Source organism: Sciurus vulgaris (genome assembly GCF_902686455.1).
Source record: "Sciurus vulgaris genome assembly, chromosome: 4".
Taxonomy (NCBI): domain Eukaryota; kingdom Metazoa; phylum Chordata; class Mammalia; order Rodentia; family Sciuridae; genus Sciurus; species Sciurus vulgaris.
The window spans coordinates 25809193-25835727 of NC_136464.1; the positions used below are offsets into that span (position 1 = coordinate 25809193).

Sequence of the window (26535 nt, forward strand, 5' to 3'; positions counted from 1 at the left end):
TGTCCTTTTAACCCCTTGAATTTTTCCTATAAAAATGTCTTATGAGCTGGGTATGGTGGTACACTCCTGTAATCCCAGCAACTCAGGTGGCTGAGACAGGAGGATCACAAGTTCAAGACCAGCCTGAGCAACTTTATTAAGACCCTGTCTCTAAATAAAAAACTAAAAAGACTGGGGATGTAGCTCAGTTGCAGAGCACTCCTGGACTCTAAACCCAGTACCCTCCCCCCCCAAAAAAAAGTTTTATGATTTTATTAGAATTTTTTTTAATTATAAAAGTAGGCAATTATGAGGGCTGGGGAGATAGCTCAGTCGGTAGAGTGCTTGCCTTCCAAGCACAAAGCCCTGGGTTCAATCCCTAGCACGGCAAAAAAAAAAAAAAAAGTAGGCAATTATGAAAAATAGATTTTTAATAATTTACAACCACATTTTCTTTATCCATTTATCTGTTGAAGGGCATCTAAGTTGGTTCCATAGGTTAGCTATTGTGAGTTGAGCTTCTACAAACATTAATGGGGTTGCATCACCGTAGTATGCTGATTTTAAGTTCTCTGGGTATAAACCAAGGAGTTGGATAGCTGGGTCAAATGGTGGTTCCATTCCAAGTTTTCTGAGGAATCTCTACACTGCTTTTCATACTGGTTGCACCATTTTGCCTTCCCACCAGCAATATGAGAGTACCTTTTTCCCCACATCCTTGCCAACATTCATCGTTGCTTGATTATTCTTTTTTTTTAATTCATTGTACACAGATGGGGTACAACATATATATATATAATGGACTATTACTCAGTCTTAAAGAAGAATGAAATTATGGCATTTGCTGGTAAATGGATGGAGATCGGACAATATCATACTAAGCAAAATAAACCAAACCCAAAAAACCTGAGGCCAAATGTTTTCTCTGATACGCAGATGTCAATTCACAATAAGGAACGGAGATAGGGAAGAATAGAGTTACTTTAGATTAAGTAGAGGGGAGTGAAGGGAGAAGAAGGGGTATGGGTAGGAAGCATAGTAGAGTGAAACAGACATTATTACCTCATGTACATGTATGACTGCATGACTGATGTGATCCTATAATATGTATAAATCAGAAAAATGAGAAATTATACTCCATTTATGAATGATTTATCAAAATGTATAAATGCATTCTACTGCCATATATAACTAATTAGAACAAAAAAAAATTTTTTTTAAAGATTAATCAAATAAAAAAAAATCCACAGCCATCTCCTTGCCCTGAGAGGGATGATATCTCTGCATCATGGTTGGTGTCCTTCATCTGTCCTTGCTAAAGCATTTCCCAGTGAATACCCAGCAAGGCAGCTGACTGTGGCCAACAGCACGTCACTGCCCTGGAGGAACCCAGGGGCCTGGGCTGACCTGAGCGATCTCACCTCCCACCATGACCTCCCAGAAGCATAGTTTGTTTTTCTGGAGACTTCTCAGGCCGCCCTACCCTGCAGACTAGAATGGAAGCAAGTGCTGCTCAGGACTCGCCTAGACCAGATCTCTTGCCCTGGCTCAGGGTGGAGGAGCCTGGCTTTGGGGCCCAGACAGCCCCCATTTTCTGGTCAACAGCCCAGTGGGTGACTAAGGCAAAAAGGCACAAGAGGATCCAACTTTCTTCCTGACTCTGTCCTCCAGGCTGTGTGACCTTAGAAAGGACACTCAGCCTTTCTGGGACTGCACCCTACCCGAAAAGGGGGTAGGGGTTGTCCTCTGTGATGTTAGTAGACAAGGGTTCCTCAACTCCTGCCCCAGAGAGCCTGCCCCCTCCTCCACATGGCCACACTCCGTTGACCTCCAGGGGACTCTCCCGGCCCTCTCAACTCTACCCCCACCATTTTCCCTATACGGTTAACCCTGTCTTGGAGGACCAGGACTAACATGCTTATTATGTCAAGTAAAAATAATAAACAGGCCCAGATTGTGTCTCTTCCTACTTCATCAGAGGTACAGGCTCTGTGGACAGTTCTGAAGTTTGCAGGATGTATTTGGGATGGTCTGACTTAAGACACAGTATTCCTTTTGCAGGTTCCAGGAGTCCCTCACACAGCAGGGTGGGCTGTCATCCTTCAGAGAAGCCGCAGTTGACACACAGAGAGAGACCTACACGATGTCACATGTGGTAGGAGAAGGAATGGTGGTGTCTGAGACATGCCCCGCATTGGACGTCACAGGTGGGCGTGGCATGTGGGCTGCCTGTGCTGTGGGCGCCGCTGGAGCTCCGGACCAGCAGCAGCAGCCATCAGTCCTCCCCTAGCCTGGGGAACTCCAGGCGGGCCAGCCAGCCTGGAACACAGGGCTCTAGCACAAGTCTGGAAGGACACACACCACTCTAGACAGGCAGACTCTCTGCATGAGCAGTGATGGGAAGATATAATGCCATCTTTGAATTTTTCACTGTAATGTTTTTTCTTTTTTTTTTTAAAGATGGACATGATATATTTATTTATTTTTACAGACTGCATTTTGATTCATTGTACACAAATGGGGTATAACTTTTCACTTCTATGGTTGTACACAATGTAGGTTCACACCATTCGTGTAATCATACATATACATAGGGTAATCATGTCTGTCTCAGTCCACTGTCTTCCTTCCCCCATCCCCTCCTGCCCTATTTCCCTCTACACAATCCAAAGTTCCTCCATTCTTCTCTTACCTGCCCCTGCCCTCCCCCCATTATGTATCATCATTCACTTATCAGAGAAAACATTCGGTCTTTGGTTTTTTGGGATTGGCTTATTTCACTTAGCATGATATTCTCCAACTTCATTTACCAGCAAATGCTACAATTTTATTCTTCTTTATGCCTGAGTAATATTCCATTGTGTATATATATATATATATATATATATATATATATATATATATATATAACAGTTTCTTTATCCATTCATCAATTGAAGGTCATCTAGGTTGGTTCCAACAGTAGTGTTTTTTCAAGTGTTTGGTTTGGTCTGGTTTGGTTTGGTGATACAGGGCCTCACTACATTTCCCAGGCTGGCCTTCAACTTGTGATCCTCCTTCCTCAAACTCCCAAAATGTTGGGATTACAGGTGTGCACCACCACGCCTGGTCATAATAGTGCTTTAGCAGGAAAAATAAAAAGTAGAGATGCTTTCATTTTCTAAACGTTGTATGAGAGAATGGAAGGAAGGCTGGTCAGGTGACCACGGAGTTCATGGAGATGTAGTGTCAGTGGGAGGGATTCAGAAGGATGTCCCACTGGTGTGCTCCAGAGGGCTATGGGAAGCACAGGCATGACTGTGAGGACCCAAGGCCTAAGGAAGGGACAACAGGGCTGATACAGGCATTTCACTAAGTACATTATTTAGAGTTTGGGTCCTGGATGTCAACTGGTTCAGGCTTGATGGAGCACGGGCCAGTGGGGTCAAGTCCATCCCAGTCTGCTGCTTCCCTTATCTTATCGGTGGCTGTGGGCAAGAGGTAAAGGAACTAGAGAGACGAAGGCTGAGGAAGAGCCTATGCAGTTGAGGTCTGGATATTCAATCACCCCTACCCCTCATTCAGGCCCAGGTGACTTCCCACCTCAGGAACAGGCCTGGGCTACTGTGGCTATCACCAGGCTGCTGACCCCAAAAGCGAAAACCATGTGGACAGGGATGCTAGAAAGGAGAAACAGAAAGATAGAAAGAGGCGACAACAGAGAGAGACAGACAGATACTCAGAAATACATACTAAGGACCATGGAAAGAAAGACACACACACAGAGAAAGGGAGAGTTAGGGAGACAGAAAAGAAAAGAATGAGAGATGCAGAGACAAAGGGAGAGAGACAGAGGAACTGAAGGCAAGACCTACATCCACTCCTTTGCTCCTTAGAGCAGAGAGGGAGGTGGGTACAAATCAAGAGGTGGAAAGAGAAAGAACAGAGCTAGAGAGGAAATCAAGGATGGTTCGAACATCGACTCCACGGAAACAAACATTTGCCATCACTTACGAACGTTTGCTTAGCACCAACCTAGATGCTCCAGGAAATAAAAAGGTACAGGCCCAGGTCCTGTACTACCTAGAAGGGAGATCAGCCTGCACACCTAGGAAAGATTAATAATGGGCTCAGGCAGCCCTCCCAAGGGCAGGAAGGGAGAAGGCAGAGCTCAGAACAACAGGGGTGCTTGGTGACCTTTCGGGTGTGAGGCCTAGGTAGTAGAAGCTGTGTTTAGCCAGCCCTGGAGGGCAGCAGAATAAAATGGACGAGAAGGGGCAGCAGCCCCTCTGCGGCCCCAACACCCCTGTCTGACACTTTTCTTTCTCTTTTGCTGCAGTGCTGGGGTTGAACCCAGGGCCTCGCTCTGTGACTCTACCACTGAGCTACACCCCCAGTCTGCCTGACCCTTCTCCCCCTGGCCTTTGGTTATGCAGTACCCCCACCTGGAAGGCCTCCCCTCCCACGAGCTTTTTCAAGGCAAATGCCGAAGCACAGTTTAAGGCTCTTCCCAGGGGTCTTCTCCTTCAGAAGCCCCCAGGCAGGGATAGGTGCTCCAGGGCTGGATCCAAGTGAGGAGCCCACAAGAAATCTTGGTCTGAGCCAAGTCAGGTATTTGACCAAGACCAGAAAGCACAATTTGGCTCCATCTGCATCTTTGCCTCACCACACCCAGTATTTGCCTGTCACCCCAGCTGTCTGGCCTGAGTATCCAAACCCCAAAGAAAAGAGGAATAAGGTGGGGAGGGGTGGAGTGACAGGGCGGCACCCATTTGCCTAGAGGTGCTTTGGGCTGGCTGGTCACAGAGCAGTGACACATCCCCCAGAGCAGAGGGAGCAGCACTGGGGACAAAAGAGCCTTCTGGAGACAGCCTGCCTCTGCCTCAATTCCTTAGGGGTGGGGCTGAGGACTGGACACAGCCTCCTCCTCAGGCCCTGGGCGGCCAGCCTCAGTGACCCATCGGGCAGCTGCCCCCACCCCACGACAGCCATGGATAAGTTCCGCTTGCTCTTCCAGCACTTCCAGACCAGCTCCGAGTCTGTGATGAATGGCATCTGCCTGCTGCTGGCTGCGGTCACCGTCAAGCTGTACTCCTCCTTCGACTTCAACTGCCCCTGCTTGGCACGCTACAACACCCTCTACGGCCTGGGCCTGCTGCTCACGCCCCCGCTCGCCCTCTTCCTCTGTGGCCTGCTGGTCAACCGGCAGTCTGTGGTGATGGTGGAGGAGTGGTGTCGGCCCGAGGGACACCGGAGGAAGGACCCGGGCATCATCAGGTAGGATCCCACACCTCTTCTTTCAGCAATCCCTGGGCACTGTCAGGGCCCCCCCACCAGTCCACAGATACTGTCAGCTGGGCCTCCTCTTCTCCAACGTCCTTCAGCTCGTAGAGACCCAGTTTCCACTTGGGAAGATACATACTCTTGCAGCACTAGGGGTTGAACCCAGGCCTAGCACACACTTGGCAAGCACTCCACTACGGAACCACACCCGCAGTGTTTTACTTTATTTTGAGACAGAGTCTCACTAAGTTGCCCAGGCTGACCTCAAACTTGTCATCCTCCTGCCTCAACCTCCCAAGAAATACATGTATACTTCCATTCCTATCATTGGTCACCTTCCCATGACCAGTGCTACAAAAATATGAATGATACAGGGTTCCCAAGAATTCCCCCAAGCCACATCTGTCATGCTAGCCATGGATGATAACTTACCATATTCACGAAGGGCAACCACGGCAGGCCGAGCAGTTTTCTGCATGAAATGAGAAGTAGTGGTTTACTTAAAAGCTGCATGCCCTTTCCTGCAAGTTCCCCAAGGACAAGGACCTGCGTCCCTGTGTCCTCAAGGTGGTGCCCTGGATCAAAATCAGCTGATGGAGCTTAGCAGCTCCCAGTGCTCACCAGCCCATGCTGCATACCATGCTGGGTTCAAGCTCTGTTCTGCTAAGGGCCTTGTGAGCATGGCCTCTCTGAATGCTCTCCTCAGCCCTGAGTCTGCTGGTTGAAAGGACCCATTTTTAAAGGTGAGGACCTGAGGCACAGAGAAGTTAAGTTACTTGGCCAAGCTCTCACACCTAGGAAGTGGCAGTCCTCAGATTCCAACTCAGGCTGAATTCCACCTGCCCTTTGTGACTCCTCCTTCCTCTGCTCCCAGGTATATGTGCTCCTCTGTGCTGCAGAGAGCACTGGCTGCCCCTCTGGTCTGGATCCTGCTGGCCCTCCTTGATGGGAAGTGCTTTGTGTGTGCCTTCAGCAATTCTGTGGATCCTGAGAAGTTTCTGGACTTTGCCAACATGACCCCCAGTCAAGTTCAGCTCTTCCTGGCCAAAGTGCCCTGTAAGGAAGATGAGCTGGTCAGGGACAATCCTGCTCGAAAGGCCGTGTCTCGATACCTGCGGTGCCTATCACAGGTACTAGGGGTGGTCCTCCCCCAGACCCTGAATCCCTGAAGATATCCTGTGTTGGTTTGTGGGAAGGGGCTGAGCAGGGTCTTGATTGCCTGAGGAGCCTCATTGCAGATGAAGACATAACTAAAAAGCAGGAGGTTTGGGGGATCAGGAGCAAGATCAGGACATGTGGGTCCTTAAGAAATGACCACTTGACCATCAATACTGACCTACCCCAGAATGAGAACCAGGTGCCCATCTGCTCCAAGGAGTCAGCTAGGGCCATGTCCATGAGGTTGGATGACAGGAAAACACTGGAGAGGTACTGATCTGTCTTGCTTGACCCCTTTCCCCCCGATACACACTCTTCCTACACATCAGAAAAAAAATCTGAATTATCATTTCTTGAGCACTTACGCGTCAGGTGTTGGGCTAAGTATTTCAGATGCATTAGTTCATTTCATCCTCAGCACAACCCTCAGAGACAGATGCAATTGCTATCATCCTATTTTCAAAGGAGAAAACTAAGCCTCTGAGAGTTTTTAGTTAACAAGTTCAATGGCATACAGCACATAAGAGGCAGGGCATGGATCTGAATACCTGTCATTATTCCTTAAAACCCCCTTGCCACAGTGCAGGTTCCCCTCAGTGCCTGGCTCCCTACAGGGTACCCACTCCATCATCCTGGGGGCAAAACCAGCCCCACTCCCAGATTTCAGATACCATCACCACCATCCCCTGAGCCCCGCACGGGCTATGTTCACCAAAGAGCATTACATGAACCTACTGCACGCAGAGCACACAGGTCATGAAGACCCAAGCCCTGCCCTTTGTGGGGGGCAGACAAGCTGGTGGCAGACACAGGCCTGGTGTGCAATGAGAGAGGACCACTGGTCAGGTAGCACTTGATTCTGCTTCAGACTGGGACCTTGGCCATGGCACTGCCCGCTGGACCTCAGTCTCCTATAAAATAAAGGAGGGAGTTGCTGTCCTCCTCCACCTTGCTTGTCCCTGTGGGCTTCCACATTCTAAGCTCTCCTGAGTTCAGGGGAAGAGCATGGAAAGTGGAGTCAGACAAGAGTTTGAATCCTAACTCAGTCATGTCAAGCTCAGCAAGTTGTTTGATTTTCTGCTCCTCTTGTATTCGCCTTAAAGTTGGGTGGGAGGATCCTGTGTGCAGCGTATGAGACAGTTTTGTACATCATGGGAATCATATCTAAAGATGACAAGCATTCAGCTGTCTTTGTAGTTTAGAGGAGTGATTTCTCATTGCTCCAGGCCTTAAGTTAGACCTTGAAGAGATGTAGTTTTGGAAGGAAGAGAGAAGAATCTGCTGGGTATAGGCTCCCTCCTTAGAGAATGGCTTCCAGTTTCCCACTACCTGGACACTGTTCCCTGTCCCTATTCCTAGCGCAGTGCTTCCCACAAAATAGAGCAAGAATCCATGCATGGATGTGAGGGTGGATTGATGAGCGAATGCACTTGAGGATTACATGAAGGACTAAATGAAAAGAGAGGAGAGGCTGGCTGATGGGTAGGTGGGTGATAAACTGAAGGAAGGTTAAGAGTATGGAAGCATGAATGAACGGGAGGATAGATGGATGGCTAAGAGGATGGATGATGGACAAGATGGGAGGAAGGCTGGATGGGAAGATGGTGGACAAATAGATAAGAGGATAGATGACTGAATGGATGGGTGCAGAGATGGTTGGATAGATGAATGGCTAGGAGAATAGGAGAAAATGGAAAAGATGGATGGACGGAGAATGGCTGGTAGGATGCATGACTGAATGGGAAAATGGATGGATTTGAGGAAGGATGAAGGGAGTCGGAAATGGAGGGACTTTGAACCACTCACACAGTAGGTACAGCCCCCGAACCCCTCTGCACCCCACCTCATGCCCCCTCAACCTCTAGGCCATCGGCTGGAGTATCACCCTACTGCTGATCGTGGTGGCCTTCCTGGCCCGTTGCCTGAGGCCCTGCTTTGACCAGACAGTCCTCCTGCAGCGCAGATACTGGAGCAACTATGTGGACCTGGAACAGAAGCTCTTTGATGAGACTTGCTGTGAGCACGCGCGGGACTTTGCACACCGCTGTGTGCTGCACTTCTTCGCCAGCATGCAGAGCGAGCTGCGGGCACGGGGGCTGCGCCGGGATCTGGTGGGCGAGCCCCCTGAAGCCCTGGAGGACCTGGAGGGTGGAAGCGGGAAGGCCCACCTGCGCGCAGTCTGCAGCCGAAAGCAGGTAGACCACCTCCTAAGTACCTGGTACAACAGCAAACCTCCACTTGACCTTGCGGCACCCCCTGGGCTCCAGGGGGCTGGCCTCAGCCACCGCGCCCCTATGGTGGCTCCAGGCACAGACCTGTCCCAGCACATTGATGTGTAAGGACCCTGCCAGGCTTGAACAGCAACAGTGCACCCATGTGAAATGTCCATGTTGACACAGTCTGAGGACTTTCCAAGCCCTTAGGACCCCTACTCTCCTTGGCCTCCTTTCCAAATGGTCCAATCTCAGCCTAGCTTATGAATGTGGCCTTCTATGTACTTCACAAACTTTAATGTGGACAGATTCATCCAGGGGTCTAGGCAAGCACAAGTTCTGATTCAGTGTATCCAGGACTGGGCTCCAGAATCTCAAAACAAGCTGTTGAGTGATACTGATTTTTCTGATCAGTAGCCCAAACCTTGTACAGCGAGAGTCGGAATATATCTTGTGCACATGTACAAATATGTAACAACGAATCCCACCACTGTGTTCCATTATAGTGCACCAACTTAAAAAATGAGGGGAAACAAGAGTCTAAAGTGAACTGTTATGGGTTCTGGGTCCTAGATGTAGATTCTAAATAATAAAAATAATCACAATAGCACATGCTTATTTGATGACTATTATGTGTCAAGCATTGTTCTAACTTCTCCACATACATTAACCCTCATGATGACCTAATGAAGTAAGTATGAGTATTAGGCCAAATTTTTAGAAGAGAAAACTAAGACCTAAAGAAGCTAAGTTGCTCAAGGTGACCCATGTAGGAGCTGGGATTGGAAGCCAGGAGGCCTGACTCTGGAGTCTGCTCTGAGCTACCACATCAGGCTTCCCTCAGGATCATTTGATTCATTGGTTGGTTGGTTGGTTTTTGATGCCTTTGTTGGGTTTCCTGAAGCTTCTATCAAGGTTCTCATAGTAAGTTCTAGCAAGCTGTTCTTTGAGTTCCTCTAGAAAGTCCTAGTTAGTGTTTCTTACTGGCCACTCCAGATGAATAGTGTATTTTTCTGTGTTTAAATGTCCAGGGGCTATTCTGTGCAGCTACTACTTTCCCAGTTCCCACCAGTTCTGTTTCCAGCCAGCCAATTCTGGGGCTGGCCCAGGCCCCTTCCAGTGCAGCCCCTTCCTCGGTCCAGTTTTCTGTTCCTCTTCAGCTGGCAGGGGCTGCCTCCCTCACCTTTCCGATCACCTCCATCTCCACAGGCCTCAGCCTGATCCCGAGCTCAACACAATCCTGTACACTGCCTCTCCAGGGTTATCTGTCTGATGCTGTCACTGAGAGGCTGGCCTTTGGCCAGCAATTTCCAGGGCCTGGTATGGGTGCAGGGTCTAGCTCAGGGGCAAAATCCCTGAAACACCAGTGTCAGATCTGCAGAAAACTGTCACTCTGTCTCCATAAGCCCTAACAGGAAGAGTTAGGGGAAGATCTGGTCTTTCAGCGCCTCAGGGCCTCTTTGCCCCTCCCTGATGACTCACCCAACACACACACACACACACACACACACACACACACACACACACACACAACTGCATCTCCAGCACAGATGGTTGCCACACACATGCAGAGCTGGGTTCACCCAAGGCTTTTATACTTCCTTGGGCCCCGGGCAATACAGAAACCCCTTTGTAGCCCAGTTTTCTCTATCCAGGCCATCTCTGCTCTCCTGGGCTCTTGCCAAGGGACCTTATGAGAACGGAAAATCTCTGCAGCTCAGCCTCCACCACTTCCTGGTGTGGTGAGGCCATGCAAATGTCTGAAATGGCATGAGGGTAGGGCATGATTTAGGCAAATCTCTAGCAATGATGGAGGGAGAGGGTGGAGATGAGAGGTGGCATCCTGAGCAGTAAGTAAGTGAAGTTAAGGTGCCTACGTACTGGCTCCTGCATGGTTTTTTTGTTTTTGTTTTTTTTTTAAAGCAATTTACCCAAAGCAATTCTGGCTCTGCCTGACTTCAGTCAATAGGTACTACATTTCTTGACCAAAAACCTGTTATCCTTAGAGCTATTCTCTGAGCCAAGGAATTTAAAACTCCTCTCTGCCTATAAGAACACAAATCTTCCTGAAGAGAGGACTTTCTGTGACCTTCATGCAGACCAAAGATTCTAAGGCTCAGGAGAATAGGATAATTAAAAGCAAAGCAGACCTGCCATAAAATCTGTAAAAGCAAAAACAAAAAACAAGTTCCACTTAGAATCAGTCAGCATGGGCCAAGATGATCGAGAGTTGCGTTTAGATTTTTAATTTATCATTTTAATCTTATTATCATAGCAAAATTTCCTCCTTCCCTACCATGAGTTTTCCTTGGGTACAGGTGGTAAGAACATGTGTAGCGAGGATTTAAAATTTGATGCAATCCTACTGTCAATCCAAAGCTAGGTGTGGTGGCAGCTGCTCAGGAGGCTGAGGCAGGAGGACTGTGAGTTCAAAGCCAGCTTCAGTAACTTAGCAAGACCCTGAGTAACTCTCTGAGAATCTGTCTCTAGATAAAATATAAAAAGGAGCTGGGGATGTGGCTCAGTGCTTAAGTGTCCCTGGGTTCAATCCCTGGTACCAATAATAATAATAATAATAATAATAATAATAATAATAGTTAAGAGGTGGTACCTGGGTGAGACTTCTAAAAACTTCTCTAAGATCCCCATAAAACTAGGGAACAAAGAGAACACTTGTCTCAGAGGGTTCTCTCAGAGAGAGGGACCCTCTCCTTGTAAAAAGACCAGGCAGGATGCAAACCTCACACGTCATCTCAGCTCTTTATTCAGGGGGATGAGATGGTGCCGGTGGACCCACTCTGCTGGTGGAAAATGAGCCACTGAACAAAGAAAGGGACTGGGTTTATGTAGGGTATTTTGAGGGGTGGTCTAGTGAACATGTCAGTTTGGCTTAGTCAGGAATGTGGGCCTTTCGGTCAAGTCTGTGCACAATGCCTAAAAGGATTTTGCTTTGGAGGAGATAACGCCTCCTAGAGACTGTTTTCTTTTGAGGATGATGAAACCTCCTCTCTGCCTGCAGCCAGCATCAGGAAAACATTTGTCTTGGGAGATGGAAGCTGTCAATGCATGGTCTTCCTTTTAACTCCCTTTTCTTTTTCCCAGGTCTCATTATTTTGGGAATTTCTTATTCTCCATATCCATTAATGCGTTTATTGCATTTTGTGTCCTATTTCCTCTCTTGCTTGAAATTTTCTCCTGCAAGGATATAAAAACCACTGTGGGTAACCAGACGACCTGCCCCCACCCTCAAGGAACTCACTGTCAAGTTAGTGAACAGAGATGGGTGCAGAAATAGTGGTAATCCAAAGTGAACAGGGCAATAGAATGGAGACAAGCCATGTACCTTCTGATTTTTCAGGGAGAAATAAAGTTCCAAGCTGAGGGACCAGGGAAGGCTTCATATGGAGCTGCCATTTGAATGCTCTAGAAGGATGGAGAGGGTTTTGACTGTGGAGAGAGAAATGAGGGAAGAGTGCAGAGGAAATCCAAGAGGGGGAACAGCAAGAACCAAGGCAAAGGGCCAGTAGCATTTGCTCATTCAGCAGACACTTACTGGACGCCTGGAGGACCCAGAGGGCAAGCCCAACAAGCTCCTGACTTACTGGAGCTTCCAGTCTGGACAGGGAGTTAGAGACATGCCGAGTGAACACACAATCAAATAAGGGTGAGAGTCCATTTAGCAAAAGCAAAGGGCCTTGGCCAGAGGACTGAAGCGTCCAGGAAGTAGCACTCCCTGAGCCCAGGACAGGCTAGACAGAGAGTAAAACAAGCAGGCAGTTAGTGCAACCGACCCCATAAAGTCTTCTCTAAAGGTAAAGACCACTCCATGAAAGCAACCTGTAAAAATTCCCAAACATTCCAGCCAATTCTCTTGTCCTGGAGCTGCTGGAAAAGGGAAGTGGGACCGACTGAGTGGAGGCTACAGACTCAAGGGCTAGAAAGGGCACGGTCAACCAGAAGGTCACGGGCTGAACCAATAGCCTTGGCATTTTTCCAACACCTGGTGGCTGTACTAATCCCTAGACTAGCACACTGAGTAGCCGTCTGCTTCGGGGCCCCTCTCATCTGGTGAGAGCTCTATTTCTTTTCTTCTCACTTGAAAAAAACCCTGCTCTTTCACTCTCACCCTCCAGTGTCTGTGGGTTTCCCTCTTAAAATTCACAAGGCGAGAACCAGGAAAGAACCAGCAGGCGACTGGCGCCTGCTGCAACACTAAGCAGGCATCTCCTGCTGCAGAGGTCCAGCTCAGCTGCCTCGGAATCTGGCCCTGCTGGCTAAGACCAGCCGCTAACACTGGAGGGCCAAACCTGCCAGTGACTATAGCAACAGAGGTCAAGAACCGGGTTTCAGGAACACATTTTCAGGACCCTCTTCCCTGACATCCTTTGAAAGTATTGTCCGCCTTACTCAGTTCTTAGATGATGTGGTTTCCAATCCCCAAACCTCTTTGCCATCATCCATCCACACTATGTGCAAGAGTGAGCGACCTGGAGCTATGGATGCCAACTCACCAGAGAGTGAGGGACACAGGTAGCAGGCTCCCACCTAGCTCCTAAAGACCCTCCTTTCCCAGGAAAGCCATGGTCTTGGGGACCCGAGCTCATTTTCCAAGCTTCAGCCAATTCTGGATTCACCCTGACTTCACCCTATCCATGGAGTCTCCTCTGGGAGACACAGGTCGCAGGGCAGAAACCTGCTAGAAGCACGGGCTTTAGCTGTACAAATGCCCCTCTCCTCAGCCGGGGCAGCTGCAGCTTCCATCTGCCAGGTCTGCAGGAGGAGGGGAGGGTATTAGGAGCCTTCCAGGTTCAGTTCCAGACTTTGACTTTGTCCTACAGGAAAAGGGGGCATAGTTGGGATTCGCCCATGTGAAGAGGGTGCTTGAAGCTTCAGGAATGGATAGGACCATTGAGAGAGAGTCTTGAGTGAGATGAGGGTGAGTTTTGGAGGAAGAACAGCGGGCAGACAGAGAAAAAATGGAGCAATCCCGGAGGCAGAGAACACAGAGGTAGCTGAATTTCAGGAATGAACTCAAATCCAGCACTTCTGGGAGACTCAGGAGGGGAAGACTGAGGGGAAAATCCTTGGCCACTGGCAAGTGCCCAGGACGGGGATTGCTCACCCAGGGATTGGTCTAAGCCAAGCAGATGGGTGGTTCTGTGGGATTCATATAAATCCCTGGGCACCTGCCCCACCCATGATTATAATGGAAGGGAAGGAGTTTGGAGCCTGCCCCAATTTGTGATGCTGATACAGGAGTGACCTTTGGCATCCCGTATGGAGCAAGGCAGTAGGATCAAAAGACCCGATGGGAGCAGAGGAATCACATCCACCCTAGCATGCTTCCACTTCCGAGGGTCTCAGAAAATTAAGGAGTTCTCTGCTGAGGCCCCAGTTGCACCCAACCCTTTGAGACCAAATGAAATTTCTTCTCCTTGCCTGTGCTGGTAGGCTGTGTTGGGGAGGCTGGGGGCTGTGGAATGGGGAGAGTATCCCTGAAAGTCTGGAGAAGACCAGTGGGAAACGGTCTGGGGTGGCAGACAGGGGAGAGCAGAGGTGACACTGGGCAGTGAGCTTTGAACACCCACCACCTTTAGCCCTCCTCACTCTTCTCACAGACCCTCACCCTGGAAGGAAACCCAGAACCAGAATGGCAGGTGCTGACTCCCTTTGTGTCTGGATTCTTGCCTCCCCACAGATTTCAACTTGGGCCAAGCTCACCTCACGCACTTCCTTAAGTGTATTCATTCAGCACTTCCTCAGTATCTTTATGTACCCAGAATACTTAAGCTTTGAGAGTAATGAATAGGACAGAAGAGGACCTGTGGCCATAACTGAGCCCCAGATAGTCAATAAACACACTCTGTAGGTAATTAAGATCGTAACCTGTGCTTGGAGGGAAGTTATGAAAGCCTCTAGCAGCAGACTAATTTAAGCTGAGGGTTCCGGAAGACCCTCAAACCTGAGAGGGGGACCACAAACCTGAGAACTTAAAGATGAACAAGAATTTTGTCGTAAAGAATAGGGGGGTAAGCATTCCAGGAATGTGCAAAGCATGTGCAAAGGCCCTAAGGTAGGAAGGGGTTTGTCCTGTGTGGGGAATAGAAAGGAAACTGGTGAACTGAAGTGTAGACCCTAGCGGGAGAGCGGCATTATGTGGGCTGTGCGAAGGACTTTGAACTTCACCACTGAAGGAAACAAAGTAGTGGATAAATCAGATGTTTGCTTTTAAAATATCACTCTGGTCACAGCCTCGGAGTGGCTTGGTTGGGACCCAGTATTAACTGCAAAAGGCAAGTTAGTGCTGATGAGCTTGGATGAGGGTGGAGATGGAGGGAAGTGGTAAGTTACAGGGATTTAGGAGGTAGAACAGACTCTGGGTGTCCTGCTTAAAATGAATCACAAAGACACTGCGTCAGCCTGTGCAATGATCCCAGAAACTCCGAAAGCTGAGGCAGGAGGACTACAAGTTCAAGACCAGTCTCAGCAACTTAGCAAGACTCTGTCTCAAAATAATAGAAAGGGCTGGGAATATAGTTCAGTGGTAAAATACCCCTGGGTTCAATCCCCAGTACCAAAATAAATCAATCAATCAACTAATCAATTAATTTAAATAAAACTAAATAAAAGACACTGTATTAGCTAGGCTAGATTTGGAATATAAAAATAATATGCAGCCAGGTGAAATGGCACACGTCTGTAACCCCAGTGACTCAGGCAGCTAAGTAGAAGGGTTGCAAGTTCAAGGCCAGCCTCAGCAACTTAGCAAGACCCTGCCTCAAAATAAAAATTAAAAAGGACTGTGGGGGCCTGGGGTTGTGGCTCAGTGGAGGAGCACATGCCTAGCATGTGGAGACACTGGGTTCGATTCTCAGCACTGCATATAAATAAATGAATAAAACAAAGGTCCATCAACAACTAAAAAAATATTTTAAAAAAAGAAGACTGTGGATACAGCTTAGTGTTAGAGTGTCCCTGGGTTTCATCCCCAGTTCTGTAAAAATAAATATCTAAGATAGATAGATGATAGATAGATAGATAGAGAGATAAATAGATAGATAGATAGATAGATAAATGAAGTAAAAATAAAGCCAAAACATTAGTGGCTTCACAGGACTAAGATGGATGCCTAACTCAAGCTCAGGGAAGGAGGATGGGCGAGGGACTGGCTCTGCAGTCACCTGGGGTCCTAGCTGGCAGATGGCCCCATCTCATGAGGCCACCCTCAAGACACATGGTATCCCCAGTGGCAGGCCCGGGACAGGGAAGTGAGTACTAGTAGCTTATGTGGAAGTTGCTCCTGGGAAACCCTGGAGGGAACAGAAGTGACCCCAGGGAGCACCGAAAACCAGCCGAGGGTGGAAGAGCCCCAAGTCATGGCCATGGACACCTACAGTGCAATCTCATGGGAAGCTTGGGAACCACATAGGGTCAGAAGCACAGGAGAACAATGGAGGGTTTCCTCCCAAAATCACTGTCCCTAATCCAGTGCTTCCTACGACCCCAACCAGCTAGCTTTTAAGCCAAATGTAAACCCAATGCCAGAATGAATGCCTGCTGGCAGCAGGTCCCAGGGGACTTCCCTGAGCAGCCTTTAGGAGTGCTGAGGGGACTGGGTGGGGCACAGAGGCATGGGGACACCTGACTTCCAGGGCCAGTATCACAAGAGAGAAAAAGAACGGGAAGATAGTAAGGCATTCGGGTAGACTTCTGTTCTAGGAGTCTCATGCCTGGCCCAGCCTCCCTGGAAACCAGGCTGGGAACAGTAAGAAAGCCTGTGGATTCTTCAGCAAACACTACCATTTCATCTCAGTGTACTACCCAGGGTGGTTCCACCCTGGGGAGAGAAGCAGCCTAGGTCTGCGTACCTGAAGCTGGGGTGGAGCCAGTGGCAGCACTGCTTAGCACGCACAAGGCCCTGGGCTCAATCCCCAGCACCAAAAATAGACCTCAGTCCTCTGATGACACAGCCTGACAGCACCTGAGCTGCCTGGCAGCTGCATCCGCTGTGGGCTCCTGCCTCCCCCACTGCCCCGTGCCCTGGGTGCTCCAGCAGCTGCTGGGCGAGGGCATCGCCCCTCGAGCACCACAGGATCAAGCTCTCCTATGCAAATTGGGCATTTTCCTAAAGGTACAGTAGGCACTCTCCCCCGGGCCCCTTTGCGTGACCTAATACTAACTTCTGAAGCACGGCTGAGGCCGGTGTGGAGAGGATCTTTATTACTGCCATCATGTTGTAACCATCATCTCTGGAGAGCTCACGCTGGGCCTGGCACTGCGCTGAGCCCCTCGCCTGCAGCATCTCACTGCACCCTCACAACCCCCTGAGAGGTAGGCCCCATCATTCTCCCCAGTTCACAGATGAGAATTCTGAGGCACCCACAGGTTAAATGACTTCCCAAAGTCCCTGGCAAGTACGTGGCATGGTTAAGATTTGAATCTGGGTCACTGGTTAGGTTGCTCTGAACCACTCTGGGAAGCAGCTTCTCCTTAAGAGAACTTGACTGTTCAGTGAAAGAAACAAGTGATACAAGCAACAACAGGTGTTGGCGAGGATGTGGGGAGAAAGGTACACTCATACATTGCTGGTGGGGCTGCAAATTAGTGCAGCCACTCTGGAAAGCAGTGTGGAGATTCCTTAGAAAACTTGGAATGGACCCACAATTTGACCCAGCTATCCCACTCCTTGGCCTATATCCAAAGGACTTAAAATCAGCATACTACAGAGATACAGCCACATCAATGTTCATAGCTGCTCAATTCACAATAGCCAGACTGTGGAACCAACCTAGATGTCCTTCAATTGATGAATGGATAAAGAAACTGTGGTATATATATATATATATATATATATATATATATATATATATACAATGGAATATTACTCAGCCATAAAGAATGATAAAATTATGGCATTTGCAGGCAAATGGATGAAATTGGAGGATATCATGCTAAGTGAGATAAGCCAATCTCAAAAAACCAAAGGACAAATGATATGCTAATAAGTGAATGACGACACATAATGGGGGGTGGGAGGGGTTAGGGTTAGGGTTAGAGTTAGGGTTAGGGAGGGGGGCAAGAATGGAGGAAGGAAGGACTGTATAGAGGGAAAAGAGGGGTGGGAGGGGTGGGGGGAAGGGAAAAAATAACAGAATGAATCAAACAACATTACCCTATGTAAATTTATGATTCACAAATGGTATGCCTTTACTCCATGTATAAATAAACAACATGTATCCCATTTGTTTACAAAAAAATAATAATAATAATAAAATGAAACAGCCTAAGTAAAAAAAAAAAAAAAGAAAAAAAGGAACAAGTGAACGGGCAGGCCGTTGAGGACAGCGAGGGATGGCACTAGTGAAGGTGAGGTGTCTGGGCCACTGTAACAAAATACCACAGATCACCTCAAACCACAGGTTCATTTCTCCTAGTTCCGGAGACCGAAAGTCTAAGACCAGGGTGACAGCAGGGTTGGGTTCTGGTGAGGGCCTCCTTTCCAGTTACAGAAGGCCACTGTCACTGTGTCCTCACCTGGTAGGAAAAAGGGTAAGAGTTCTCTGGGGTTTCTTTTTTTTGGGGGGGTATACAGGGTACTGAACTCAGGAGCACTCAACCACTGAGCCACATCCCCAGCCCTATTTTGTATTTTATTTAGAGACAGGGTCTCGCTGAGTTGCTTAGGGCTTCACTTTTGCTGAGGCTGGCTTTGAACTCGTGATCCTTCTGTCTCAGTCTCCCCAAACTGCTGGGATTACAGGCGTGCGCCACCGAGCCCAGCTTGGGGTCCCTTTTATAAGGGCACTAATCCCCTGAACAAGAGCTCCATCCTCATGACCTAATTACCTCCCCCAAACCCCACCACCTAATACCATGGTGTTGAGGGTTAGGGTTCATACTTGCAAATTTTGGGGGGATACAAACGTTCAACCCGCAGAGTCCCAGGCAGCCTGTGTCCCTTCTGTGCCATGGACAACATGGCTCTCTGGCCTCAGCTGGGCTCATGGAGCCACCCTGCCCCTCCACCCTTCAGAGGCAACCCTGTTCCTAGCATTCTTCACTTCCTGGCTTCTACTATCAGTTTATGACAGAGGGACAAACTCAGGGGATTTGGAGACATCCATCTAGAGACTGGTGAAAAACGAAACAAAATGATTATCTTATGTAATTATGATAAAAATAAACAAAGTACTAGGAAATGTGTTAAATACTGAGTTTCTATAAAACATTTAAGTGAAATCTTCTAAACTTCTCAAAGCAAAAACCTTGAGGTTGCTTCAGTGAACATATTTTTTAATATCAGATTTTTGGGGGGGAGGAGTAACTGGGGATTGAACCCAGGGTCACTTACCCACTGAACCACATCCCCAGCCCTTTTTTATGTTTTATTTTGAGACAGGGTCTCGCTGAGTCCTTAGGTTCTCACTAAATTGATGAGGTTGGTCTCAGACTTGCAATCCTCCTTCCTCAGTCTCCCGAGTCACTGGGATTACAGGAGTGCACCAACACAGAACCCAGGTCCTTGCACATGCTCGGCAAGTACTCTACACTGAGCTACACCCCCAGCCCTTATGTCAAAAGATTTTAAAATAACATTGCAGTTGGAATTTGCAGGACATGTGGGTAAAGCAGGCACCTGTCAGCCAGCTTGGATAACACTAAAAGGGGACATTGCTACAGAGAGCCAGGTCCAACAAAGGTATATAAGAGAGACTCTGGATGGGGCCCAGAACCACCCCTTCTGGTTTCCTGAGCCATCCCAGCCCCACCCCATCCCCACCCACCCCAAGCAGCCGCTCAGACCCTGTGCCAGCCATGCCCACCAATAATCCAGTACATGCTGGTGGTTACCTCCTTTGCTGGATCTCCATCCTGGTCCCCACCAAGAAATGTCCCCAGGTGAGCCCCGCACTAGGGTCCTCTGGAGGCTACCAACCTAAGGGCTCCAGTTGTCCCAGGGCCAACCTGAGAGAAGCATCATTTTCCCCATCTGTATCCTATTTGCAACACCAGCATTTCCACCAGGATTAGTAGAACAGGGGGCCTTGATACAGCTAAGAGAGGAAATTCGAAAACCCACTGCCCGGACCTTTCTTCAACCCTGTACTCTCGCCCTGCGAGAGGGCTAGCCTGGGCTCCTATCCCACTTCCCCACCTACAAGCTGGGTAACCTTTAGCGAATAACATAACCTCTCTGAGCCTCAGTCCCCACCTCTGTAAAATGGAGATGACAGTGCCTATCCCACCGGGTTACACTGAGATCAGGATTTAGGATAAAGAGAGAAAAATACTGAATCCTAAAGGAAATACCCACGAGCCGTTGAGATGCAGAAAGCACCGTTGCCGATCTTGGCCCATGCCCTTGGAAAATGAGGGAAATGCACAAGTGCAGGGAAAACTGGTGTGAGAATGCAGCTCCACCCCGGATCCACCTCCGGTCCGGCCCCGACATAGCCCTTCTATAAATATGGAACCCCCAGCCCAAGGCACTCTCGAGACATCCCACATTCTCCCTTGAACGTTTATCTACCTTCCTAAATAAACCTCTGTCTATGCATTTGTCTGCTTGTGCTGAAATCCTTTCCTGTCATGTCTACCAAGAACCCTGCTGGTCCTGAGTTGAGTCCCCCTCTCCTCTGGGACCTCCTTGGACCGTTCTCCAGTGACAACACGAGGTATGTAAAGTGCCTGGCATAGACTTCACACTGGGGAGACCCAGGTCAGTACTGTTCTTGTCGACCTTACAGATCCAAAGACCACTAATGAGGTTACCTGCACGCCTACAGACACAGACACGAGCCACAGCAAGCTCACACATGGGCACAAACATGGGGATGTGCAGATCTGTGGGCCCGTGGAGACGCCCTGTCTGGGTTCTGCCTCATCCCCACCCCCACCCCGTGTCCCAGACAAGAGCCATCCAGTTGGAGCCAGATCTGACCTGCCCTTCTGGGAGAGCTGTGGGCATCAAAGGGAGCCTTTCAAGTCCCTCCCCTTTGATGAGTCCCGGGAGGAGGCCCTGGGTCCTACAGACAGTGCAGAGGCCCAGGTTCAGTCGTGAAGCACCACCCCCCACCCCTTAACTTTTTGATCTGAGGAGGTGGAGGCAGGAAAAGATTTGCCATTCAAGACCCACATGCACGAGCACACGAGGCACAGGCAGGTCGTCATGAAGATACCTGCCCGACAGTCTCACACCACAGCTCCCTGCCCAGGAAACTGTCCTCTGACTTAAAACCCAGGACATTTTACTCTAAGCCGTGTCCACAATTACACCGTCTCCACCACGGCCACCCTCACAGTGACCACCATCGCCAGCCCACCCCCACCGCACCCCCTCTGCAGACACCCAACACTGCCGTCCCTGCATCATCAGACCAGCACTGTGTGAACGGATGGAGGTGTCCCCTGGGATCCTGACACAGTGTGGAGGAAAGACATGCAGAAGGAAGGCCACATGCTTCCCAGGAGCCTGGAGGCCTCTGCAGCACTGTGGACGCCCTCAAATCCACCCTGCCAGAGACACTAGCTTCCCAGCCTGTGCCCTCCGCTCCCCGCCCTCCATCACTCAGAGAGCTGGTCCCCATCAGGTGAGGCCCTCGTGGCTTCCCAGTGCCGGAGGCAGCTGCGGAGAGAGGAGCTAGGGAGGGGTGGGGAAGGGAGGGGCACAACCCTGGCTGTTTCCACGGGATTGGCCAAGCTGCACCCTCTTGGCCAGCACCTGACTAGAAGGTTCCTCAAAGTGACAGTGACCTCAGCCACTGCCCTGAGCTCTGCCCGTCCCAGCTGATAGAACTGAGTCATGAGGTGGGTGCCCGGTGGTCAGGGTGGGCTGCAGGAGACTTTCTGGAGGCAACAGTGAGGTGGGAAGAGGCCACAGGGCTCCGTGGGGGACACAATGGACAAGTTCCGGATGATCTTTCAGTTCCTGCAGTCCAACCAGGAGTCCTTCATGAACGGCATCTGTGGCATCATGGCGCTGGCCAGCGCCCAGATGTACTCAGCCTTCGACTTCAACTGTCCCTGCCTGCCAGGCTACAACGCAGCCTACAGTGCGGGCATCCTGCTGGCCCCTCCCCTGGTGCTCTTCCTGCTCGGCCTGGTCATGAACAACAACATCTCCATGCTGGCGGAAGAGTGGAAGCGGCCCCCTGGCCGCCGGGCCAAGGACCCCGCAGTGCTGCGCTACATGTTCTGCTCCATGGCCCAGCGAGCCCTCATCGCGCCTGTCGTCTGGGTGGCTGTCACACTGCTCGATGGCAAGTGCTTCCTCTGTGCCTTCTGCACTGCTGTGCCTGTGGCCGCCCTGGGCAATGGCAGCGTGGCACCTGGCTTGCCTGCTCCCGAGCTTGCCCGCCTGCTGGCTCGGGTGCCCTGCCCTGAGATCTACGATGGTGACTGGCTGCTGGCCCGTGAGGTGGCTGTGCGCTACCTGCGCTGCATCTCCCAGGTGAGGGGGCCGGGTCTGCTCACAGACCAGGGTCCCTCTGGGAAGTCCTATCTCCCCACCTCTCAAAATGGGGTTTCCCTTTAGGCAGCGTGGGAAAAGGGCGCGTTTCCCCAGTAGAGACTGAAAGAAGAGCCAAGGTACTTTCTCTCAGCCTGAGGCCACCTGGAGAAAGTGCTATGGCTCTTTCACCCCAGCAGATTTGTCCTCTGTCCTGAGGTCCCCAAAGAGGACCCAAGAGCTCAGCTGACCCCATCTCCTCCATCCTGAGCTCTGAGCTTGGAAGCTGGGGGAATTTGCATCATTTTCTCTTCCAGGCTGGGCCTCAGAGAAGCTGGTGGGTGGCTGGATCATTTGGGTATATTTCCCTGGCAAATGGTATATTTTTTCCTGCTCAGAGAGTGGGAGCTGAGGGTCTGGGTGGCTTGGAAGGGAGTTCGTGGATAAGGGAGATCTACAGTTGGGACGTGACTTTAAGGACCACTCGGCTAGCCCTTTGACGGTGGACCAGGCACTGTCAAGGAGAGGGGCAGGAGGCTGGGCCTGCCCTGCAAGGTCTGGAGAAACAGGTACACTCTGCCCTGGCGAGTGCAGACCCCCTGGCTCCCCTCTGCAGCTGGGACCCCTCTCCTATGAGGCCTCCCTCAACACCCAGATGCCCCCCATGAATCTCACACTGTGAGTATCCAAACGGAGCTCTGCCTCCCTCCCAGACCAGTGCCTCCACTGCTGTGGGCACTTATCCCACCTCCTGGGCCTCAGGCCTGGGCCAGCTGTTCCTTTACCTGACCTTTAAATTGCCACATCATAAGCTGAAAGGCCCCCAGAGGCCACGGCTGCCTGACTATAGACACATTTCATTTGGCCTTTAGAGATTAAACTCTCTGAAGTCAACTTTAGAATTAATTGGCTTCCTCTAAAAACCAGAAAGTTTTACATAAAAATCACATTTCCAGCTTCATTTGAAACATCTGAAGATCCAGGCCCCTGGGCCCACTCTTGCTCACTGAGCAGCATGAGGGGGCCCCCATGATAGGCATTTGCATTTGCCCCTCACCCCTGGCCCGACCTGTCCAATGCAGCTGTGTGCAGCTGGGGCTGGGTGGGTGGGGCATCCTGCCCAGTGTCCTCACAGTGAGCAACTGACTGAACAGAGCTAGAGACAAGGGTCCAGTTTTTCAGCAGAGTGTGAGAGCTTGTCCAGTGTGCCTCCAGGAACCCTGAGGCCTCAGCTCAGAGCCCACGTGGAGAAGAGGCTCCCCTGGTGTGGTGCCAGCAACAAGAGCTAAAGGAGAGGCTGGGAACTCAGAGGAGGAAAGGCCACTGGGGGAGGTAAAGAAGCTTTCCTGAAGGAAGAGGCATGGTCCCCAGGGCCTATTGGAATAGTAATGGCTAAAAGTTAGTGGGGTCTATGTATGTACCATGCACTTTTAAGTCTTTTACTTCCTTTAGTCCTTGTGGGAACTATGAGATAGGTGCTATCACTAGCCCCATCTATGGGTGGGCTACGGAGTAGTCAGTGAGCAGTGCAGACAGGATTCAAAACCAGGCAGACTCACTCCAGGGTCTGGAGTTTTTTCCTGTGCACTGAGTACCCAGCCAACATGGAAGGCGCCTCACACACGTGATCTCATTCCCACGAGGTGGATCCATGCCCATTTTACAGATGAGGAATCAGGCCAAGAGGTGAAGTCCCTTGCCCAGTTCCTGCTCTCCTCACTGAAGGTCTGTATAGGCTCAGAGGCAGGAGGCCTGACGCTCCCTTCTCCCCGCAGGCGCTGGGCTGGTCCTTCGTGCTGCTGACTACACTGCTGGCATTTGTGGTGCGCTCTGTGCGGCCCTGCTTCACGCAGGCTGCTTTCCTCAAGAGCAAGTACTGGTCCCACTACATTGACATCGAGCGTAAGCTCTTTGATGAGACATGCACCGAGCATGCCAAAGCCTTTGCCAAGGTTTGCATCCAGCAGTTCTTCGAGGCCATGAACCACGACCTGGAGCTGAGTCATGCCCATGGGCCACTGGCCACAGCCACCACTCCCTCAGCCTCCCACAGCCCCACTGAGGGTGCTGAGGAGGAGAGGGGAAAGTTGCGTGGCATCACTGACCAAGGTGCCATCAACAGGCTGCTGACCAGCTGGCACAAATGCAAACCTCCACTCCGGCTGGGCCAGGAGGAGCCTCTGATGGGCAATGGCTGGGCTGGGGGTGGGCCCCGGCCTCCACGCAAGGAGGTGGCCACCTACTTCAGCAAAGTGTGAACTGTGGCCGACCAAGGAAACACAGCTCTCAGACCCTCAAACAAGACAGAAAAGAAGGGTTTAGGTGCTGGGTAGGAGGCACTCACAGGTCCAGGCACTCACCTGCCCTTTTGGGAAAGGAAATGTGGAACTAAAAGGGGACCTCATTCCTCCAGCTGTGACACTGCCCTGGGGCAGGAGGCCCGTAGCAGTATTAGTCAGAAGTGTTCAGAACTGGTTTGGGGGGTGGGGAGACAAATGGCTGGCCCCTGACCACCCTCCCAGGTCACATCTAGAGCTGCTTCTTCCATCGTGGTTCACTACCTCCTCTCAGGCCTCACAGACTCACCTGCCCCAGCACCTTCTCTCATCTGTGACTTTTGAGGAGCTCAGGACTCAGGAACCAGGAGGACATCTAGCCCTCTCATGATCTTGGCCAGAATCTCCTGTGTGAGTGGGCCAAGGTGGGCCATAATGACAGGGCCTCAGCTGCTGTGATACACTTGAGTAACAGGTGATAAGACAATATGTTGAGAATTAAGTCCAAGAAGGAGAAGCCAGGCTATCTGGTCACCATGGAGGTCACTAGACCATTACTGAGGTGAACTCCATGTTAACTAGCACCAAGCATGAAACGCCCACCTGCAGGGAGGGGCCCTGGAGACCACACTAACACCCACTTCACGCCCAGATCTCAGGGGGAAATCAGATCACCCCCAGATGTCTCCTGTTAGAAACAGAAGGGGATGCCCCCCATTTTCTCAAAGAGGGGCTCTGAAGCACTAAAAGTTCTGCCCTGAGGTGGGATCAGGTGGGAGGGGACCTTCCTAAGTGGAAATAGCTCAGACTGCAGAGTAAGGCAGAACTGGGTCAATGCTGTGCTCTACCACTTACAAACTGTGTTCTGGGCCAGGCGACTTATTTTCTGTGCCTCAGTTTCCTCAATTATACAGTGGGGATAAGGCCCCTACCTCTTGAGGTGGTTGTGTATGAAAGCACATGGCAGCCAGGCGTGGTGGTGCACGCCTGCAATCCCAGCAGCTTGGGAGGCTGAGACAGGAGGATCTCAAGTTCAAAGCCAGCCTCAGCAACTCAGCGAGTACCAAAAATAAATAAATAAATACATTTTTAAAGATCTTAAAAAACAAAACAAAACTTACTGCAGTCACTTAGGACATAGTGGCTTATGTGTTTGCTACCATCTTTTTTGAGGAGGAAGAAACACGTCCAGATAGGCTTCTTATCTTTCGGACCTAAGTCCCGCCCATCTCAGAATTCACTTTGTTCGGGTCACGATTTCCATCCTTCTTCATTTCTCCTCCCTGTTTACACTTCTGAGACCCAGTCTCCTCTCTTCATTTGCAAGGGGGACAGATATCTGAAGACAGAGGTGGGTTGTTGGGACTTGACTGAGGCCCAGGGAAGAGGGGATCAGATGAACACAGATAAGGGGTGTGTTGGTGGGTGGGGCTTCCAGTGGGAACACAAAGCTCAGGGGTACTGAGAGGGACAAACCTGAATGAAAGAGCAAAAGCTTTGAGTCAGCAGACCCAGGTTCAAACACCAGAGCTGTAGCTGTGGCAAGTCACCAAGCCCCTCGGAGCTGCAGTGTGCTCTGCTCAGGGGTTGTTACAAGACCTGCTTCTCAGGACTGTGATGAGGATAAAGGGAAGTAGTTCTTAGGGAGGGATTTGAGGCCACAGGGAGCAAACACATCAACACAGTCCCTTTCCCTTCATTCCTGCACGTGGACAAGCCAGGCAAGGTTTGCTTGTCACTCAGCAGTTCTCCCACAGCCTCGAAGAGCTGACAGGGGCCATGTGGCCTGACCTTAGGTCTCCCTCCTTTGGCTCTCCTGCATGACTCTTCAGCCTCAGCTTACACAGCCCCGCAGATGGGGCGCTCATTACCACTTCTGGGGACAGGCTGGGCAGCATCCTTCAGAAATCTGCCTCCTCCTAATTTCCACTCACCGCCAGGCTCTGCTCTCAGGGCCTCAGAGGATCCCTAGACTCCTGAATTCCACTGTCCACTGTCAAGAGACGTGAAGCGGTTCCAGGATTGAGCCCAACTACGGACAGAAGAGCCACATGGGGGTGGTTTCTTCAGTCAGCCGCAGGCGGCTCCAAAGAAGGGCCAGAGTTGGGTGGGGGCCCTGGTATTTCCTATCCTTGGAGAGACCATCCTGTCTGATGGCACCTCTCCCAGGGACCTAACGGTCCTTCCAGTAGTTTCTGCC

General features: G+C 50.4%; 2 protein-coding genes across 2 annotated transcripts; both read left to right on the forward strand.

Annotated features, from left to right (window-relative positions):
• Positions 1-4948: 4948 nt before the first annotated feature.
• CALHM3 (calcium homeostasis modulator 3) lies at positions 4949-8738 on the forward strand (the record flags this gene model as incomplete). Its single annotated transcript, XM_079136772.1, has 3 exons — positions 4949-5235; positions 6116-6371; positions 8265-8738. 3 exons carry the CDS (start codon positions 4949-4951, stop codon positions 8736-8738), a joined length of 1017 nt encoding a protein of 338 aa, XP_078992898.1.
• Positions 8739-21510: 12772 nt separating this feature from the next.
• CALHM1 (calcium homeostasis modulator 1) lies at positions 21511-24317 on the forward strand (the record flags this gene model as incomplete). Its single annotated transcript, XM_079136594.1, has 2 exons — positions 21511-22062; positions 23835-24317. 2 exons carry the CDS (start codon positions 21511-21513, stop codon positions 24315-24317), a joined length of 1035 nt encoding a protein of 344 aa, XP_078992720.1.
• Positions 24318-26535: the final 2218 nt, after the last annotated feature.